At 42.0% G+C, this 22,103-nt stretch overlaps 1 protein-coding gene across 2 annotated transcripts in view; it reads left to right on the top strand.

The window, feature by feature from the left end:
- The window catches only part of MBTPS2 (membrane bound transcription factor peptidase, site 2), a 46,661-nt gene that overhangs the window by 5,975 nt on the left and 18,583 nt on the right, over window positions 1–22,103 (top strand). For both annotated transcript variants that reach the window (XM_034755310.1, XM_034755319.1), the window contains exons 3-5: window positions 603–741; window positions 5,952–6,055; window positions 17,148–17,275. In XM_034755310.1, the coding sequence (XP_034611201.1) occupies window positions 603–741; window positions 5,952–6,055; window positions 17,148–17,275 (371 nt within the window). The remainder of the gene's footprint in view (window positions 1–602; window positions 742–5,951; window positions 6,056–17,147; window positions 17,276–22,103) is intronic.

The raw sequence follows: 22,103 nt of genomic DNA, 5'->3' as shown, positions 1-22,103 counted from the left end.
GCAAAAGAGAACATACTGGCTTCCAGTTGTTCCTTTTATTTTAATTACAAATGCAAGCAGCTTAAAATAAATGTGCTAACTGACTAACTCTTGATGAGGTTCAATTAAAGGTGATAGTGGAACAATGAAACTGTTGGGGGGGGGGGGGGAGGCTGACAGAGACTTGCAATATTTTAGCTAGAAAATAAGCTTTATCTAATGCATTAAATACTGTGCAGTACCAATTTTCCCTCCCACTGGTTAAGAAACATTAATACAATTTTGCAAGCTATGATAATCTGAAAATAAGTATTTCCTGTTCTAGTGGCATGGAAACAATGTGAATCACTGCCTAATCCTGACCCTCCACTGGATGCAATTTTGTATAGCATTATGACATTAATGTCTTCATTGGAGAAAAATGCAGTTCTACTCCTGTAGGCTTAAGCCTTCTGCTGGATTGCTGATACTTTTGTGGTGCTATACCAGATAGACAGAATAGCACTGGGGAAGTTTTGACCCATTGTTTGGTATGTTAGGCTGCACTGATGCATTTAAGTGTCTTCATGATATGCAGTTGCTCATTTAATGTGCGCAAGACCATTTGTTTCTCTTTGTTTCAGGTTCAGTATAGGAATGGTGTTTGGCATAGTTGCCATGTTTGGTTCTGTTGTTCTCCTTGGAAAGACACTGATGCAGACACTGACATTGATGATAACTGAGGCCCCCGCAGTCCAGAATGATCGGATGTTGCAAGTCGTGGTAAGTGTTCCCTCTCTGTTTTTCAGCTTAAGAATTATAACCTATTATAAACAGATGTCTTCATAGAAGATGTTAGCCTTTCTAATCTTTAAATCTTCCTACGCAAGATTAGAAGTCTCACCAATTATACCCAAAATTGCCAGGTTCATATTCAGTCTTTTAAAAAAGAGGTAGCAACACATGAAAGAGTTTATATAAAAAAAGCACAGAGGAATTTGGAGTAGATAGTATGCATGTTGAATACCCAGAAAGTGTGATAGTTACTAAGAATACCAATTAGCTATAAGGATTTGCCTCCACTCAACTATTTAGAATCCCTACTTTTTGCAAGTAGGGGGTGATGGGTTTGAAATTAGCAAAACAAGCCATGTCTGTAATCAGCAAAAAGATGAGTGTTTCAGTTTGTTTTGGTTCAGGATGTCGGTAGAAGAGGAAAGAAAGGATGAACAACTGTTCAGGATAGTGGGAGGCAAAGATTATATTGTGAAGCTGATTATACACGTGAATCACGCAAGGATCATTTGTCGAGTTGGTGATCTGAGACAGGGATTTTTGTTATCTCTGTTGGCAATGTCTGGTTACAGAGTTAATAACATTGTATTCGTTTGTTGCATGGGTTTCTGATACCAGACACTAAATCATACAGTGCCAGAAGAAAACTATTTTGCAAAATGGAAGAATTTGCATTTAAAATGTCTTATCTCTTATTTTGGAATATCTGTGGCAGTGAAGAAGGAATGACATCACCTTTATAAATAATTTTAGTTTACAAGAAGGATTATCTAGCTAATTTTATTTCCTCTCGTATAATAATCTGACCAGAGTGCATCTGGCGTCCCCCGCACTCATATAAAGTCATGTAAGGTTGTTCTGCACAGTTTACATCACTTTTATTGAATGTTTCCAACTGAATATTCTTATATTCTCTTTCTGTCGATGTAACAATTCTGAAAGAAGTTAAGGTTCACTCTGTCTACACATTTATATTATATTCTTGTACAGGAACACCACCCTAGCTCCCTCATTTTGTGATCATAACATGGAATTGATCATGTCATGACTTACACAAAATGGAAGGTCTTTGTGACATACCTCTGTTAAGCGGGGGAGGGGGGGGGGAGGGGGGAAGAAGGGAAAATTAAAACTGAACCCTTGGGATATAACCTATCCATGTGAATTGGATCCATGAAAGTAGAGACTTAGGTTTAATATCCAAAATTGGAATGGACTCCCCAATGATATGAGGGCTGCTAATATCAATACATTTAAAGCAAGGATAGAGAAGTATTTAGAGACACCTAATTCAGAGATATGGGTGAAAAACAAGATTTTCCTAGGCAGGTTTGTGATTCTTTTTATATTCCCTATTCTACTCTTTTACCTTGAATTGTCACAACATACTTTTTAACCCTACCTTTCAAAGAGTTGCTGTATATTGTGCTATTGCCAGTAGTTTAGAGGGAAAATGGGATATACTTTTAAAAATAAAACAGATATAGTTTGTGACTTTTTAAAACTAGTTGTCCCATCACTTCAACATTCCAAAAGAGAGGAGGTGCTATATGTCTACCGTTTTGTTTTTGCACCCCTCTTCATTGCCTACTTTTTCCCTCAAAGACCATCATGATCTTAGAGCTTTATATGAAGCAGAAGTCTTCAGAGTGGAGTGCCATTGACTTACTCACATAAATCCAATTAGCGGTAATAAAGCGATTCAATACCTGGTGGCAGAAGCGTAGTCCCAGTGACAGGAACAGTTGTGTAGGACCGTCTCCAACTATAGCTGTAGATCAGCCATCTGTCTGTTGCATACCAATTTGATTATCTTTTTATAATTATTATAAGGTAAGTAAAGGAGAGGTGCATAGACACTGTACAAAAGAATAGCTGCTGAGCTCCAAAACCACAAAACTAGTTAGTCCCCGTACTGTAGCTGTTGGCTTAATAAACTTTATATAATATTTTCTGCTTCTGTTCTCTGCCTCTACTCTTATGAGTATTTGCATGAAAATAGAATGTTTGTCTCTTTAGTGGTCTTCTTCTTCTGCTGATTATTCTCTACCAGTGGCTTACTCTGGGAATTACAGCAACTGTCAGAGGTGTGAAAGAAGCATCATAACAAAGAGTCCTCTTCTCATACAAATGCCTTTAGTAGAATTTAGAAAATCAAGACCTCTAGAGATGACATTGTTTCCTAACAGAATGCTATTTTCAATTTCAGTATATTTCATGAAGGATTAGATTCCTTTTAAATACCATCCTTCCCAATACCATCCTTCCCTGGCCCTCCCCAGATAAGATGGGAAGGGATGGGATGGCAAGGGGGGGGTCCCGGGCTAGGGGTGGGGTCATGTGGGGGTGGTCACAGAGGTTACTCCCCTGACCCCCAGCTTCCCCCCCCCACCACAAAAAAAAATTTCCCCACCAGTTGCTGTCCCGGCCCTCCAGGGTAAGCAGCTGGCATGCCGGGACACTTTGTTTACTTAGGTTTACCTCCGTGTCTGCGGACGCAAGGTAAACAAACCATTTCGGCCCACCAGCTGCTTATCCTGATGGCCCGGGAGCCAAAGTTTGCTGACCCCTGAATTATAGGGTCGGCTTATGAATGGGTCATAAAAATTTTCCATTTTTACTTATCCATTTGGGGGGGAGGTCGGCTTATAAACGAACCAGCTTATGATCGAGTGGTATATCTTAAAATAGGTTTTCAGACATTGAGTCTAAAAACCGTTCGATTCCGGGAAGCATCCTATATTCATGGTAGACTCATGATGCCAGCTTTCAGTGCTAATAGCACTTTGTCCTTGTATGTGTCTGAGACATCTCTGCTCTTCTCCACAGCTCTAACTTTAAATTAACACCACCAGTTGATGCAGAAAATACAGAAGGTGCTTAATGTGGGGGAGCATGGCTGGCTTCAAATTGGTAGGGTGCTATAGTCGAAATTCTAACTCTGCTTCCCTCAGGAGCTCTCTCTCAGGTGTGGACACTATAGGACTGTGGTGCCTATTGCTGAGATTGGCATCATGGTCCTACTCTGCTGATAGTGACAGGCCTAGTCATAAATATTCTCTCTCTATTCTACTCTGTTTTCCTTCCCCCTTCTTTTAAAAAGGATTTTTAGTTTTATTTTAGTTGCTTAATTTTTTATAACTTTAGGTTAAGTTAGTGGTTCTGTGGGTCAGGACCCCAAAGTGGGTCGGGACTCCATTTTAATGGGGTCGCCAGAGCTGGTGTTAGACTTGCTGGGCCCGAAGCCCAAGCCTCACCGCCCAGGCCAAAGACCGGGGGTTTCAGCCCTGGGTGGCGGAGCTCGGATCAGGGGCTGGAAGCCCTTGGGCTTGGGCTTTGGCCCACCTGCATGGGATGGTGGGACTTGGGCTTTGGCTTAGTCGTGTGTCTCTTCCCCCCACCATCCCCTGGCTGGGGTGGCGGGGCTCAGGCTTCGGTCCCCCCTCCTGGGGTCATGTAGCAATTTTTGTTGTCAGAAGGGGGTTGTGGTGCAATGAAGTTTGAGGAACCCTGGGTTAAGTGAAGTACGCCTCTCTTATTGATTCCCACCTCCAGAACCAGTTTTTTCAGAGGCAAGTCTTTCTTTTTTTGTCACTTCCTTTTTCTGTACAACTCCTCTTTTTCTTTTATTCAGTTTTCTCCCTATCTGTTCTTTCCCACTCTCTTTACTGCATTGTCCTGCAGTCTGTCTGTACTAATATGGTTGATTTCTGCCTCTCCCCATCCTTATGTCTATCTTCATTTTTTGCTTCCTTTGTCTCCTGTCTTCTGTCTCTTTGTCTGGCTTTTCCCTGTAGCTTGTTCTTGTGTTGTTGATTTCCTCCTTGGATTCTTCAAGGTAGGAGCTTCTCTAAAATGAGAGAATATGCTTGGAATTCTCTGATTGCATCAAAATATTGCTGGTGGTGTTTTGGTAGTTTAGTATATCTTACACTGCAGCTTAAAAGCTAAGGAAAATCACAAAATGGCTGTCTTACTAATTGCTAACATTAGCTTATTGCAGTGTTGCCAACACGCATGATATTATTGTGTGTCACAATTTCAGGCCAATTTTGGAAGGCTCTGGTGATAAAACACAGGCAGTTCAGTCATCTTGCCTGCACTGTTTGCAGTTCTCCCTTTTTAATATTAGAGGTCACTATTTCAGTTTGTGCTGCTGGTGGTAGCCAGAGCAGCTGCCTCAGCTGCCTTCATTACTGGGGTGCAACCTCTGTGCTCTGAGGGGTCAGAGCCCAGGTGCAGGTGCTGCAGAACTGGGCATTCTCCGAGCTCAGCAGCAGCAGTGACCTCATGCTTCCACTGCAGTGCGGACAGCAGGGGGTTAATAAAGGTAGGAACTCAGGGCCGCCTTTTCCCCTGCTGGCTTGGAACTGGGAGCAGCTCTAGGAGCCAGCCGAGGGACTAGGGAAGTCAGTTTCAGCATGTGTAGGACAGCAGCCTGTCAGTGGTAATGGGGAGCAGAGGGAGTCTGAGGCAGTGGGATCTGTCAGGAGAGGAGTCAGGGAGGGCTCAGAGCGGTGGGGAGAGGGGGGCCTGCATTGTTTGTGTGCACACGTTTTGTATGCATTTAAGGTTGAATTTTCAACCTGTATTTGTCACAGTCACAGTGGGAGTGATCAGAAGGAGTCCACAAACAAGAGGAGAGACCAAAAACCATGATTTAAAAAAAAAAAAATCTCATGATTTTTAGGCCAATCTCATTTTTTGGCATAGTGACTTATGATTTTTGGACTGTTACTGTTGTTCCAATACAAAAGCGGTTGTGATGGATGAGCAGCGATTCCTACAAGAGTTGCTGCAGAAAGTTGTAAACTGATGTTTGCAATTTCCATGACTGATTTATTTGTATACCATTTCTGTGTAAATCTGTATACACTTCAGAAGCTTAATTAGAGTTAGGGCAGCTTCTCCCATGATTTGTCATGTGTATTTAGTTTGTTTTTGTTTCGTTTTTTTTTTAATTGGAGTGTTTTTAATCTTCAATAAAAGGTAATGAAAGGCTTAAACAATTTTTTAAAATATATACGGTAGAAAGGGCAGAAGGGTCATTTGATAGTTCTGTTCGTAAAGGGCCCTTGTCTTGCTTCTGGTCTTTTAACATCTATGTTGCAGTAGCATGTTTAAAGGCAAAATGATCTGTCTTTGTATCTCTTAGTATCCTAGTTTGTTTTGTTTTGTTGTCATGCCTACATGAACAGGTGCCTGGTGTAAATCTGCCCATCAGCCAACTGACGTATTTCTTCACTGCAATCCTCATCAGTGGTGTTATACATGAAGTCGGCCATGGGGTGGCAGCTATTCGGTAATGCAAACTATTTTTCTCTTACTACGTGCCAACAAAGCTTTATATTCCTGAGTATTTAACTACAGATGAATATGATTAGAGTTTATATATACAATTCATTTGTTCTCTTTTTTTAATTGTTTTTCATGGTTTGTGTAGATTGTAAGTTTTCGAAGTGCCTAGAGTCATGGCTGGGTGCATAGAGTTTTAAATAAATGTCTACTGCACAGATCATCAGTATGGACTTTGACTTCTTTAATGTAGTGCATTGCTTCAGATTTAAGGTTAGCCTTCCATTAATTTACTTTACTGTTAACAAAGGACCTACATTTTGTGTGATTCTGTAGCTGTGGAATTTGCAAAGACGCTGTGCATTGTTACAGAATGGTGTTCCAGAATCTAATATTTTATTCTCAAAAAAGTTTCCATCTCTTTCTGGGTGTTATGGAAACCTTCATGATTGTGACTTAAATGTAAAGTGATGAAGGGCTGTACCAAGAGGCTGAAACTGTAGTTCTGAGAGATGTGTCTTTCTGCAGTTAATCTCAGTGGATGCATAATGATATTTTAAATGTCAATGTTAACTCTTTTACTGGTGATCATTTCAGCAGAAACCGTTCTCTGATGTGCTTAGCCATTAGTGCTAAATGCTGTGGAAGATATCAGGGCAGGGTTCCTAGGTGGTTTGGAGGTCACCTCTGCCTTTGCCCACAATGGGCGGGGAAGGAGAAGAATCTCCCAAACCTCAAAATCAGCAGCTTCCCCCAGGGTGCCAAAATCCTAAATAGCTTCCCTCATTTTCGTGCGTCAGAATCCCCAGCTTTGTCTTGTCCAGCTGCCAAAACCAGCTGTGCATTTCAGTAGAAAGGTTGGTGGCATGTTAATAGTTTGACAGAAATATAAAGTGAACCAAATGCATATTGAAAGATATTTTTTACATGACTATGAAAACAAACAATATAACCAGTACCAGTTATATTGTTTGTTTTCATAGTCATGTAAAAAATCCTCAAAGTTGAGATTTACCTGCCAAATTTCTGGTTTGCCATACAGGAATACTACAGAAACCAGAGACCCATAGAGCAGTGGCTTGCAAACTTTTCCAGTTGCATCCCCCTTACCAGTCACAGAATTTGTTGCGCCCTTCCTCCATTACTTGAAATCTGAAACTGGTTTTCATGCTTGAAGGTGACGGGGAAACACAGAGATGAGACTGTTCATTCATTCGCTTCAGTATTAGTGTGTCTAAGTCACTCAAGAAGTCCCAGGCTCTCAACTATTATTATATATGTTGCCAGTTTATGTCTACATTTTATTAAAGTGAATGTTTAAAATTAAATATACACAAGTTAAGAGGGAAGGTACTGTGCATCTGGGGTCAGGCTTGAGTTATGAGGGATTACAGGCATCGGTTGTAAGGGTGAAGAGATACATACATATCACATATGTATAGACCCAGATTGGGGTGCAAGGGTTTTTAAAGTGTCAGTGGATAAGTGGGCTCGGGCACACCAAGTCAATATTGGTGTAGTCAATGAGTACGTGGCTGGGGGTGGGTCCCTTGGCTCGTCAGGGAAGGAAGTGGGTTGTTTCCCTGCTCAGCGGTCTCGAGTACTTAATGTGGTTTTGACAGTGTCCTGTGATGTGGTCCGTATAAATATTAAAAATCTTATTAAGATGATGTTAAAAGGGAAAAAAAAGTGAACAGAGTTTGAGCATAGAAGTTTCTGGTTATCAGGGAATAACATTCAGATTATCGAGGGTGCAAAGTTTGGTTTAAGATCAGGTAGCATAAGGAATACATAATCTTCAATATCCCCAATTGGGGGTAAAAGGTTGGGTCAAAGTACAGGCATGAACAGGGTATGAAGTTCATAGAGTGGCTATGTTCGGGTGTGGAGTATAATGAGTGGATATGATGATGAGGATGGATTGAAAAGCTAACTGGTTCTGTAGTATGTTACTCGAAAGATACTATTTTGTGTTGTCTTTAGCCCAATGTTATGTAGAGAACTGTTTCTTTTAGACAATAATTGTGACTGACAAAACTTCAAAATTAAGGATCTTTACATTCCTTGAGCCTTTATTTTTTTGAGCTGCACAGGAAAGAATAGAGAGATGCCAGCCTTGAGTTAGGTACAGAAACCATCCTGTTGGCTCAGCACAGAATAATTCAGGATGGCCATGGGGGAATATGCTGTGGGTTTCACTTCGGTATGTGAGTTCCAAAAGGGGCCATTGTGTGGCTATGCCTAGCTTATGTGCAGGGGTCTAACCTCACACCTGTGAACCACTAGCAGGTATAGTAGCAGAGCCTCCTGCCTCATGTTCTCTAGATAAGAATCCTCTCCTGTTGGTGTGCTGAATGATGGAGAGAAGTGATGTTCTGTGCTTTCTTCCAGTACGTTTAGTCTTTAATTTCTACATGCATTAATCAAGTTCTTTTATTAGAATCTGTTTCTTTGGCTATCTGTTGTTGTTGTCTGTAGGTCTTATGCCTGTACCCATATTTCCTTGAGAGCTGCTGAGATCACAATTCACAAACTAAGAATGGCAATGGTTTGGTCAATATTTGAAAGGGAGATATCAAAAGAAAACCACTCTTTTCAGTTGATACCTTTTAGGCTTTCCCCTTCAGCATAAATTTGTTGTAATACAACACTGTGATGCTTGTGTCACAACATATCACTTTATTAAATCAACCCCAAAGACATTTTTGTCCAATTAATGCAAGATGTGGGATAGCAGTTTCATAATCAGGACTGTTCCTTGTAAATGGGAACATGTGGCATTCCTTCCTTTATGTACTGAACTAGAAAGCCCCACCATTCTTTTAAGAACATATGACCGGCCATACTGGTCAGACCAGTGGTCTATCTAGCCCAGTATCCTGTCTTCTGAGAGTGGCCAATGCCAGGTGATTCAGAGGGAATGAACAGAACAGGTAATCATCAAGTAATCCATCTCCCGTTGTCCATTCCCAGCTTCTGGCAAACAGGCTAGGGACACTTCAGAGCTTGGTTTTGTATCCCTGCCCATCGTGGCTAATAGCCATTGATGGACATATCCTCCATGAACTTATCCAGTTCTTTTTTGAACCCTGTTATAGTCTTGGCCTTCACAACACCCTCTGGCAAAGAGTTCCACAGGTTGACTGTGCTTTGTGTGAGGAAATACTTTCTCTTGTTTGTTTTAAACCTGCTGCCTATTAATTTCATTTGGTGCCCCCTAGCTCTTGTGTTATTAGAAGGAGTAAATAACACTTCCTTATTTACTTCCGCCACACCTGTCATGATTTTATAGACCTGTATTATGTCCCCCATTAGTCGTCTCCTTTTTCAAGTTGAAAAGTCCCAGTCTTATTAAGGGGCTTATTGTATTGTAAGAGATGTCGGAAGTACGTGAATGGGTGCTCCTTGCTATATGTCTTCCAATCATCCTGAATCAGGGACAACAATCCTGACACCAACATGTCTTCAGGAGCAAGTCTAGGGGTAGGGATGGGGTACTTACAACTGGGGCCTGACGCTTTATCAATGGGTGTTCTAGAACCCCTGAGGCATGCTTCACGGGCTTCTCTGGTACCTCGCCCATCTAAGTCACCCTCAAGGCAGTGACACATTTCCATTACTATTCTCAGTACCGATCAAGTACCACAGGTTTTAAAACCAGACCCAGACCCAGTTGATATAGCCTCCTTGCAAACATCCTAACAGCCCTCTGAATACATCATCATCCCCTCCCGTTGAGGCAACAGTGTCTTAATCATTGTCCCTGATTCAGGATGATTATAAGACATATCAAGAATTATTAAAAAGAGTGGCTAGTTCCCTAAAAATGTTGTGGAAAACCCCAGCATCTCTTCCACCCACTGCTAAGAGAACAGAGAGGAGATACCAAATGTCATCCCAGGATCAAGAATTTTTCTAATCACACACTGAACCGAAGGTTCTTTGGTGATGACTGCAGTCAATGAGAAATCATGTCAAGGATGCTCCAAATCCACACCTAAGGATAAAGATAAAAAAAACCTTTCTTTTTCTTCGAATAATTTATATGACCTCAGGGTTACAGTTTCGAATTGCAAACTACCCGGCTCTCTTAGCCAGATATGTTTTTTCCGTTTGAGACAATATGGCTAGATTCATTGACAGATTGCCAGATGACTTAAGCAAGAATATCATCAAGCCATGATTAATGAAGGTCATTTAGTAGCGAGAACCTTGCTTCCAGCAGCTTTGTATGGTGCAGACTCTGGCTAGTGTCATGGCACGAAGCAACACTCCTCTAGGTTGCAATCATCTGGGATTCGAGCATTGGTCCGCTGGACAATCAAGGATCTCCAGTTTGAGGATCCTAATTTGTTTTCATGGAGGACAGACAAAGCACTGTATTTCCTAAAAGATTCTAGGGCAACTTTTAGGTATCTGGGGACTTACACTCCAGTCCCTAAGGGGAAGTAGTTTCATCCTCAGACTTTCCAAAAGTATCCATTGTACCCTCTAAGGCAACCTGAACAATTGAAGAGATGGAGATCCCAGAGTTGGAGATCATCAACTCCTCCTTGTGCTTCAACTTAATCGAGGCAATCTACAACATCTGAACAGTCTACTTAACTTCTTAGTTGAGATCAGCGTACCACTGTGTGAAGATCTAATCTCTCCCATCCCTCCCTTTGGCAACAAATTATCCACCTCCTAGGTGCTCGGACCCATATTACAACCAGTCACTGGATGTGAAACACTGTGAAACTGAATTTTACCTCTGAAGTTTATCTCTCTCCCTCCTCTACATCCGTCTTCCCTGTCCCTTATCATCTCACAGGACTGCTCTCGTTCAAAAAGTCCAGCCTCTTTTACAATTGGGTACTATAGAATATAATCTTCCTCACCATTGGGAAGGGGATTCTATTCCCGATAGTCCTGGTCTGGATCTGCGAAACCTAAATATGTTTCACATGGTTATCCTACCCTCTATTATTATCCTGTCCCTAGATCCAGGCAATTGGTACACTGTCCTCAACGTGAAGGACACTTACTTTCTGGCCGTTCAGCAGAGCCACAAGCGGTTTTTAAGTTTTGTCATGGTGAATGTACATTATCAGTTCACAGTTCTCCAATTTGGTCTCTCTTCAGCTCCTTGAGTCTTTACAAAGTGCATGTAGCAGTATACCTCAGAAAGACAGGTGTTCACGTATTCCCTTGTCTGGATGACTAGCTGATTTGGGGTTGATCCAAATGTCAGGTGGAGGTCAGCATTGATAAGATCCAGTTCTTCTTTCGTTCCTTGGACCTGTTGATGAACAAGGATAAGTCAATGCTGTTTCTTGTACAAGGATAGATTTTTATAGGAATAGTTCTTGACTCCAATTCAGTGAGAGCATACTTGCCTCTGGCCAGATTTTGGGCAGCATTGAACTTTGCAAACACTTTAAGGCCCATCCTTGTACAAGAGTAAGGAATTGTCTGACACTTCTAGAATACATGGCAGTTTGCATGTTTGTGACTCAACATGCCCAATTTCATCTCCAGGGCGTGCAGGAGAGATTGAAGTTCATCTACCGTCCATCCCACCTTTTGCTGGGCATGCTGACTCATGTGCCTGCAAATGTCTTGTCATCCCTGGATTGGATGGACCCTGCCAGTATATGCAAAGGGGTTCTTTTTCCTCCAGCCCTATCTTCCAGGACTGGTCATGGATTCCTCCTCCCTGGGAAGTGGGGAGCTCATGTGGGGACCTCCGATTCGAATACTTTGGTCAGATCAAGATATCACTCTCCACATAAATGTTTGACAACTACAAAGGATTCACCTGGTATGTCAGGAATTCCTTCCGCACTTCGAGGAATGCACTGTACAGGCTCTCATGGACAACACTGCTGCTGTGTTCTGTTAGTACAGGGGGAAAGGTGGCAGTTCAAATAGCCTTTGCTAGGAGGCTATAGATCTTAGGGGGCTTTGTATCAACAGTGCTATTGCACTCAAAGCTTTGGACCTACCAGATGTTCACAGCTATCTGATGGATCATCTCAGCAGAACGTTCAGCAAGAGTCATGAATGGTCCCTCACAATGGACATAGCAGGATCCATTTTTCACATGTGGAGAATGCCAGAGATAGATCTCTTTGCTACTTGATCAAACAGGAATTGTCACCTTTCTTGTTCTAGAGCAGGTCACAACTTGGGAACTGTCAGATGCTTTCTGTGGTTAGTTCCTGAGAGGTTCAGAACAATCTCTTGATGCCAGATACACTTACTTGATGAAATGGAAATGTTTTTCCATATGGTTCCAACAGGGAGGTATTCCTCCCATGTGGTCGTCCCTATAGCTTATTCTGGAATATTTACTCCACCTAAAGGGAAAAGAGCTCTCTATCAGTTCCATGAGAGTTCACTTGGCAGTTGTTTACACATTTTATCTTCCTATAGGAGGAAGGTCTGTTTTTTTCCAACCCAATGACTGTGATTTTTGAAAGGACTGGACAAACTCTTTCCAACTATGACGGACCCCATGTATCCATGGGATCTAAATCTAGTTTTGTTGACTCTAATGGATCCACCTTTGGAGCCTATGGCTGTGTGTTCCTTTTTACATCTCTCCATGAAAGTAGCATTCTTGGAGATTATTACCTTAGGTAGGAGCATAGTAGAACTACGTGCTTTAGTTGCTGGCTCCCCATCCCTCCCATACAAGCTTTATATAAAGACAAAGTCTATTTGCAACCTCATCTTACATTTCTGAGTAAGGTAGTGTGGACTTCCATCTTAATCAGAGGGTCCCATCACAAGAAGGGCCAAGACATATTCTTCCTTTCCCTCACCTTTACTGTGACTGTGCATGCGGCTAGCCAGTAGGTATGTGCAGCTGCAGAGATTCTGGCAGTAGAGATTTTTTTAGCCAGATTATATCACATAATTACCGTATTTTCCGGCGTATAAGACGACTGGGCATATAAGACGACCCCCAACTTTTCCAGTTAAAATATAGAGTTTGGGATATACTCGCCGTATAAGACTACCCCTCTTCCAACGCACACCCAAAAAAAATTAAAAAAACATCAGATTTGATTTCAATATGGTAATTTTAATTCAAATGCTTATGACATGCAGGTACTTAGCAGGAAAACTGTCACTTATAAACATAAGGCTGTTTGTCATCAAACATGTAAACATAAAACAGTGAAAGTGGATTAAACTTTTCCTAATTCACTCTAAAGCTGAAAGGAAGGATAAGACAATAAACCCATGGGAGCTGCCATGCTGTTTGTTTTCTAAGCTGTCAACCAAACTGGAACTGATGATGATAGGAGGAAGATAACAAACAAGAGAGAGAGAGCAAGTGCCGGGCAAGTCCCTGGCGAGTTAGCAACGCCCATCATAACTGCAAGCTACGGTATTTTTACAGGTTTTGCTGGCGTGACAGTTTCCCTTTAAAAGCCTTCAAAATCCTCCTGTTCGTCATCTGATATCATAAGTACATCAATGACATCTTGTGATACATTTGTAAGGCAGTCATCGTATGGATCGAATTCCGTATCAGATGGTGTGGTCTCAGCTTCGGCTTCCTCTTCATCTTGCCACAAGTAGTCGTCCTCCATACCATCTAATGAATTTGATATGCCACACTTCTTGAAAGACTTGATTACTGTTTCTGCATCAATATCATTCCAGGCTTTTATGACAAACTTGCACAAAACATCCAACTGTGGAGCACGCATGTTTCCTCCTTTTGTGAATGACTCTTCGCCGCTAACCATCCATTCATTCCACTGTTCTCGAATGCGATCTTTAAATGGCTTGTTTAGGCACACATCCAGTGGCTGTACCAACTATGTCAATCCTGCAGGAATAACTGCCGCATCTGTGTTTAGTCTTGCAAGCATTTGCTTGGTGCTGGGAGTTAAATGAGCCCTGAACATATCCCACACCAGTAGACTACATTTTTGAATAAGTCCACCTGGTCGCCTGCTCCATACATTATCAAGCCATAGCTTTACCCCTTCTTCATCCATCCAGCCTTTTTCATTCACATGTACAAAACAACCAACAGGGAACTTGAATTTCGGCATTGTTTTTCTTTTAAAAATAATCATTGGTCTCAGTTTGGCGCCATCAGCTGTGCATCCTAGTACCACTGTAAAACTGGACTTCTCATGTCCTGTTGTTTTAATTAAAATTGTTTTTTCACCTTTTTGATGGACAGTTTTATTTCCAACCATATCAAAATTCATTGGAGTTTCATCCATATTTCCAATACTACTTAACGCATAGCCATGTTTAGTGCACTGTTGTATTACGTATCGATGGAAACTATTTACTTTGCTATCAAGATCTGCAGGTAATTTTGGGGCAATTTTCATCTTTTGCCTCAGTACCATATTATGCCTTCCCATGAATCTAGTACACCAGGATACAGTGGCCTTAAATCTGTTGCTGTGATCCGGGTTAGATTTGGCCCACTGAAGTGCAAACAAATGTATTTTATTTCGTGTCACTACATAACCGTTTTGGCGATGCTCATTCACCATGTCTGCTACATGTTTTTTGAGTTCTGGCCAATGTGGAGTGCTTCTTCTTAATGCACACTTACCCCTTGGCATACTCTTTAATGCTTTTTCATTTGCTTTCCAGTCCCGAACCATCTTTTCTGTTACTCCATATTGTCTTGCAGCAGCGCAGTTATGTTCCATGGCAAAGTTTACAACTTTAAGTTTGAAACTGGCTTCATATTTCTTTCTTCTTGCTGGTGGAGCCATGATGGGGTTTTGACTGTTGGACATTTGTATACTGTACTGTATGTACTGGTGCTATACTGTATGAACAGGTACAGATACTGGTGCTGTACTGTATGTGGTACCCAGTATACAACAACCAGCCAATCACGGCAAGCGATGTACCTTACCGGCGATTGGCTGGTTGTTGTATACAAAGCCTGCTTGGATTGGTCAGCTCTCCCTGCCTGCCCAGCCCTCCCTGTCTCCAAGACTATCAGAGCGGTAGCGCAAACACGCCTCTTTCACCCGTCTGGCCCGCCCTTGTATCCTATTACCTCCTTCTCTGCCTCTCAGATCTCGCACATGCGCGCCTGCGCCGCTTCACTGCAGTCCTCAGGAGCGAGATCTGAGAGGCAGAGAAGGAGGTACGGTAATAGGATACAAGGGCGGGCCAGACGGGTGAAAGAGGCGTGTTTTTCTGGGCACAGCGCCGCTCTCTCTCTTTTTTCCATACCCCGGGCGTCCCGGACGCCTGCAGCTTGCTCCGCCCTTCACTTACACCTTCCTGGTGAGGCGCCCCCTCACCTCGTCATCGGGCGGGGATGCGGCCGTGGCCGTTTTTGAGCTCCCCCCACCATATGCGGCGACCGCAGATTCTCCAGTCCGGCTCGGAAGTTTCAGCACCCGCCCTATAAGACGACACCCGGCGTATAAGACGACCCCCGACTTTTGAGAAGATTTTCCTGGGTTAAAAAGTAGTCTTATACGCCAGAAAATACAGTACTTAACTATTTGTTATACTGTTGCACTTTATTTTCACTCATGTTCTGTGGCAAAGGTTCTGAGCATTTGAGTTTGGATTGGATTTTAAGATGCATCTTTGGAAGAAGTGAGGCTTTCTCTTTCCTCCCACTTTCACCCCTTCCTTCTCCTTGTCTCAACGTTTCTCTTCGAGTTCAAGTCTTGTACTGTAATGTCACATACAGACGCTTCCCTGCATTTAGATTTTATTGAAGAGATGTTCTGGGAGCAGTTTGTCAAAGTAGTGCTGCATGGGAGCCCATCATACCTGTGCTCTGAGACCTCCAATTCATTTCCAGGACCATTTCAAGATGATGATGGTTTTGACTGATGAAGTCCTGAATGGTTTGAGTCCTAGTGTCTTTGCAAATATGGCATCTGTCCTCATGTGGTACTGCAGCAGTTGAGATCAGTGCTTTAATTAACTGTCACTTGCTGTAAACTGGAAGCAGCTGGTGGCAAGATGATTTCAGTGTGGGACCTTTGGTTCTGGAACTCTTTATTGCCCAGGGTTTGATACATGAATCTGTTGGCCATCAGGACATGTTGCGAAGCCTATTTCCTCCCACTTTCTTTCCCACTTCCCCGAGCTTATGAGTAGAAGTGGAGGGAGTGTATGTGAGCATTGGGGTCATTGTTGATCATTCTGTTTTACAGATAGATGTGATGGGTTAACTGCTTTGGAAGGATTTATCATTGTTTATTGATTCATTCAATAAGCTTTGTACCAGCTTTTATTGTACATGTACCTCAGTCATATGATAAGACACATTTGAAATATGAATAAATAAATAAATAAAATGTTAAGCCATGTATAGCATGACAGCGTGGATACAGGACTGGTCCATAATATTCACATCGGAACAGACAGGAGCTATAAAGCCTGTATCAAACCCTGTGAAAATCCTAAGGTTCACATAAACTTTATCTAATCTTTACAAAAATATAACTCCCATTTTAAAAAATACTAATTCGAAACTCTGATGTGGATATAAACCCCACGCATCCTGTCAGTTACTAATGCCCTTTAACTTCATTCATCCTCTTTTTTTTTTTTTTTTCTTCTCTGTGTTATGTGAATATTTGAAACTTATTTTTCTCTTTTCAAGTGGCACTGCCCTTCTTTTAGCTTGCAAATTGCTTTTAAGTGCATTTAGGGAAAAGAGTGATAAATTCAGGAAAATACAGGTGTTGCGAGAAAAGCATTTCTGTTGTTATTTCTAAGTCGTTCTTGAGCAAGATCAGTTCTGGTCCATTTCATAATTGACTCCTAACTGTAATTATTTTTTACTTAACCCCCTCCCCCCAAAAAAATTAAAACCTAAAAATCTTTTTAAAAGATGGTTTTTAAAATAATCATTTATTTTCCGTCTTTCGTTTACAAATTTTGGTTATCCTTTCCTTCTGTTTAGAATTGGGTACTTACACGAGAAACAAAGTTTAGCTTAATTAGCTTTTAAGCTAGTATTTTGTGCTAAACCGAATTTCATATAGATACTCTAAGATTCTATTGTGCTCTAAAATGTAAGAATCGTTATTTTATATTATAGAGTCATTGGTTTTTGGTTTGCAGTAACATTTTTCTTTTTTCTTTAGAGAACAAGTACGGTTTAATGGATTTGGGATTTTTATCTTTATTGTATATCCTGGAGCATTTGTCGATCTTTTTACCACCCACTTGCAACTTATATCTCCAGTTCAGCAGTTGAGAATATTTTGTGCAGGTAACAGAGTCTGTGTTATGTTAAATATTAATCTGTCCAACAAGTTGTTGTTTTGCATGTGTTAGTATTGGTTAACACTGAAAACACCTTTCATGTTTTTTTTCAATTCTTGATGGTTTTAGTCTAGTTACTGGTTGGTAAATGTCCTTATACAGAATAACATCTCTAAAATTGATATCATGTGAAACCCTATTTGGCAATCTTGATGGAGAGTCCAGGAAATGAATGGGCAAGCAGACTAAAATCTTCTCTTCCCCCTAAAGGTGGTCCCTCTGTTTTGAGACTGAGATACATTGTTGGGTAATGGGGAGAAAATTTATAGTACCACTGCCCATACTGATCTAGTTTGGGTTTTTGGGTGTTGGTTTTTTTTTTTTTAAACAAGACTTTAGTCTCCAGGAAGTGGAACAAGCTTTAAAAAAAGAAAGTTGTTGTATGCTAGATTCAATTTGGGAATAAAAGGTGTGGCAGAATATCTGTAGGAAACATTTTGGAAGTACATCTTGAGTTTCCTGGGAGGTCATTTTAAAAATTAATAATTATAAATAATAAAAGTTAGGGTATCCGTTCCTACTGTCTTTATAAATATATAAATAAGTACAGCATAGCTTACAATAAAGGCAACAAGACCTGGTAAGTTCCAGCAAAGGGGCTGTGATTCTCCCCAACCTGAGAAATCTTACTGGCTTTCTTTCAGGGGGAGGAGAGGTATGGGAGGGGAGAATGGAATAAAATCAGATAAAAAATGGGTGTTTACATGAAATAAACTACAAAATACATACTGTGTGACCCACTATTTCTGGCACCCTTATCCACATTGAATAATACTTAATTCCACAAGTACTCCTACTGAATTAAATGGAAGCACTCTTGCAGGTGTCTCTTAAATTCCCTTTTCCCTTTTAAAAAATGATACTGTATGCTTTGGAATGGTCAGCAGCACCAAACTTTCTAACTTCAACTTCAGTGCATTGATCTAGAGCAATAGAAAGCATCTTTTAAGTGGACATGGCCTATAGTCTTTATTTTGTATATTTCTAAATACTAATAGTAAAGCCTTGACGCACACTAGCTGCATAATGAATAGCCAGTACAGAACGGTTGAGAACTGCTGATCTATTCTATGATTTTAAGGTTGCCCTCGGGAAGGAAAGGAGGCTGAAACACACACAAAAGGAAACACAAAATTCTTTATTCAGCTTGTAGTTCAAAATGATCCTGGAGTTATAAACTCGATCACCTGTCTGGTGCTTCTTGGATCAGAGAGACCTGCAGCTACCACACAGTGGAGCTCCTCCACCAATGCTGTAGGAATTTGGAGACAACAGGGGTTCTGTTACTACTCTTGAAAGTGGTATGTTGGTCTGCCTAGTGTACTGCTGCTTTATAAAGACTCTGGAAATCTGTTGTTTCACTGAGTACTGTAGCTGTAATTTGTTGCAAAAGAGCTTTTAAGAAGAGCACACCAAAGCAAAGCAAATAATTCTATATCCCAAACATATCAATAAACCAAAAACTTTCAGTGTAGATATGACCTTTTTTTTTTTTTTTTTCTTTTTCTTTTAAGCTGACCATTTCTTTAAAAATCAAACACAGTCCAGGTCAAACCCAGCTAGCCTAGACAGAATTGAAAAAGAGGAAGCTAGTGTGCTTCATTGCAACTGCTCCCCACCATTGCATTCTGTATGGGAGCAAATAACATTTGTAAGCTATGATTAAAAATGAATTCTGTTTTTTGTTGACTAATAAATGCCAAGAACATAGGGTTACCGTATTGGAGCCCCTGAAAAAGAGGACACTCCGAGGGGCCCAGGCCCCAGCCCAACTCCGCCCCTTCCCCAACTGCGCCCTTCCCCAAAGTCTCCGCCCCCTTCCCTGAACACTCCGCCCCCTGCTCCTCCCTCTCCCCTGCTTCCCGCGAATCAAATGTTTGTGGGAAGCCTGAAACAGGCAGGCAGCAGGTAAGCTGGGGCTGGGGTTGGGGGGGGGGAGGGGCACGCGGAGAGGCGGCCCAGTCTGGCCCCCGCGGCTGAGCGGCTCCCTCCGGCGGCCGGCTAAGAGGCTCTGGCCCCGGCGGCTCCAGCCCGGCTCGGGCTCTAGGGCACCGGCCGAGCACCCCTCAGCCCCTGTCGCTCCGGCTCGGCTTGGGCCCTGGTTCCGGCCAGCGGCCGAGCACCCTCAGCCCCGGTCGCTCCGGCTCGGGCCCCGGTTCCGGCCAGCGGCCGAGCATCTCCGGCCCTGGCCAAGCGGCGCTGGCCGGCGGCCGAGCACCCCAAGCCCCAGTCGCTCCGGCTCGGCTCGGGCCCCGGTTCCGGCCACTGGTCAAGCACCCCCAGCCCCACCAGCCCCGGCCGGTCAAGCGGCGCCAGCCCTGGTCGCTCCGGCCCAGCTTGGCTCGGGCCCCGGTTCCAGCCAGCGGCCGAGCCGCTCTGGCCCCACCGGCCCGGCCGAACAGCTCCGGCCCAGCCCTGGCCGAGCGGCGCTGGCTGAGCAGCCCCGGCCCCAGCGGCTCCGGCTCGGCTCAGGCCCCGATTCCAGCCGAGCACCCCCGGCCCCACCGGCCCCGGCCAAGCGGCTCCGGCCTGGCCGAGCGGCGCTGGCCAGCGGCATCCCAGCTCACAGCCACCTCCTTCCAGGCTCCGGCTGCTGCTGTGCTGGGGAGAGCGGCGGGAGCCAGGAAAGTTGAACCCCGGGGAGGAGGCGATCCCCTTACCATGCCTTTTGGAAATTCCTCCCGGACGGGGATTTGAGGACCAAAAAGCCGGACATGTCCGGGAAAATCCAGACGTATGATAACCCTAAAGAACAACTCTTGCCAAACTTGAAACAGGAAAATGAAATGTATGTAGTGATGACAGGTAACAGTAGAGGCAGATTGCCATGGCCATACTTGAGTAAACAGTTATCAGTTAATTGTATCAAATAAGTGCATTTTGATACAGCTAATAATGCATTTTAACAGATGATTGGAGTATTTAATGAGGATTAAGCATATTGTGCATTAAATTTTACTAAAAGCTTCATTGTTTGGCATTGTTTATTTGAGGAACTGAATGAGCTTACTCCAATTTTTGAAGACCTGAAATCTAAGTTTAAATAACAGAAATCAGATTTTATTATGATTGCTGAAGAAGTAGGGAATATACATTGAAAGTTTCTTTTGTAGGCCTTTCAAACTTTTGAGATAAAAAGTATATTTGTTGTGCAACAGATGGCATCATAAATTCAATAATATTGAATGAGTGTTAAAATAAAGGTTGAGATTTAGATAAAAGCAAAGGAATTCCATGTTATCCATTTATTTCCCCAAGTAAAAAAATATTTTCTCAGAGGCGGGTACATATCTTGTAGCATCTTTGAAACGTCACTGGAATGTATGTACTTTTTAATGAGAATTAAGTAGATTTTAAGAAATTGTTTGAGTGCTCAGGTTGGTTTTGTTTTTTATTGTTGCTTTCTGAAGTCTTTGTCTTTTTAAGCATATCAAAGACATCATCAAGGGTGCTGCCTGAGATTTACCTTTAAGGAATGTAAATATTTTGACAAAATTAAGTTGACCTCCCAGCCTCTCCCTTTCAGACCTTTTTTGCCTTGCAGTGTCTGGGATGGATAAGATCACTCCCTCCTCTAGATTTCTCTGCCCCATTCCCACATAATGAACTGTACATCAGTGGTTCTTTTTTTTATCCTGTTTAGTTTTTCCTCCCTCTCTTCTTTCCTAACTTTCTCCTTTTATTTCTTTAGTATTTACACAAATCTTTCATCATAAACTTTGAGGATTAGCTTCTCCACTGCCTTGTAACAAGCTGCCAAATCAAAATGGTAGCTTTTTACTCTTGCTTTGCAAGGTGCAAGGCATAGGAGGATCAGCCTCTTAAACTTCTTGCTTTTTTGATGGTATCTAATAATCCATCATTTAGTAGTCTGATTTATATAGGGTTCTTCCATAGACTGCATTGATGTCAGTGGAAATGTATAAAATTAGAGAGAGCTGAAAAATGAAAAGAAACTCGAACACAAGTTGTCTGTATTACAAGCTGTTCTAAAACTGTTGTGTGTTTCTTCTTTTTTTTTTTTTAAATGGCATGAAAGCTAAAATAAAATGGCTGTTGCCGATTTGATTTATACTGTTGTTTTGATTATTTTATTTTAGGATGAGGGGAATTAATGTTCAGGCTTATAGTTTAGGTGCCAATTTTAGTTTCAGCCAGATGTGATTTAAAACCCACGTGGAAAGAAATCCCTTTAAAAAAGAGCTATTAATGGAAATGACGACAAACCCTTAACTAGAGCATTGCACAGATAGAACTTTGGTTCATGTTCCCTTTCTGTGGCCTCAGAATCCTGAAGGAGAAATCAAATTGTATAAGACTCATAACGATGACTCACAGTGAGTACCCCAAGGGATTATCATGAGATTCCATTGCATTTTATGATTGCTCCATTATATACAGTGGGGGGGAATGAGTTTAAAAGATTTTGAGATTAATCTTTCTCTTAGGCAATAAATCATTACAGTACTGTAAATGTGGAATTGGATCATACCCTTCTCAACAAGATAACATACTGTAAGGAAACTTCATCACTGGAAAGTTGCTATGAATTGGCCACACAGGATACTTGTCCAAGCAAACAAGTAGAACTGGAAAATTTCTGTGCTAGGTGTTGAAAGTAACCCTGTTTTTGGCTTCCTAAGTTCACTCAGCCTCCTGTGAAGCTTATGTTTGCCTTAGTAAGAAAAGTGATAGACTAGGAAGTGCTGATTGCACAAGCTAGTTTCCTGGGACAGCTTCGGGCCCAGATTTTTCCACTCAACATTTTATAAGTG

This window comes from Trachemys scripta, chromosome 1 (genome assembly GCF_013100865.1).
Source record: "Trachemys scripta elegans isolate TJP31775 chromosome 1, CAS_Tse_1.0, whole genome shotgun sequence".
Classification (NCBI taxonomy): Eukaryota; Metazoa; Chordata; order Testudines; family Emydidae; genus Trachemys; species Trachemys scripta.
The sequence above is the reverse complement of the archived record's forward strand: the minus strand, read 5'-3'. Positions and strand labels throughout refer to the sequence as shown.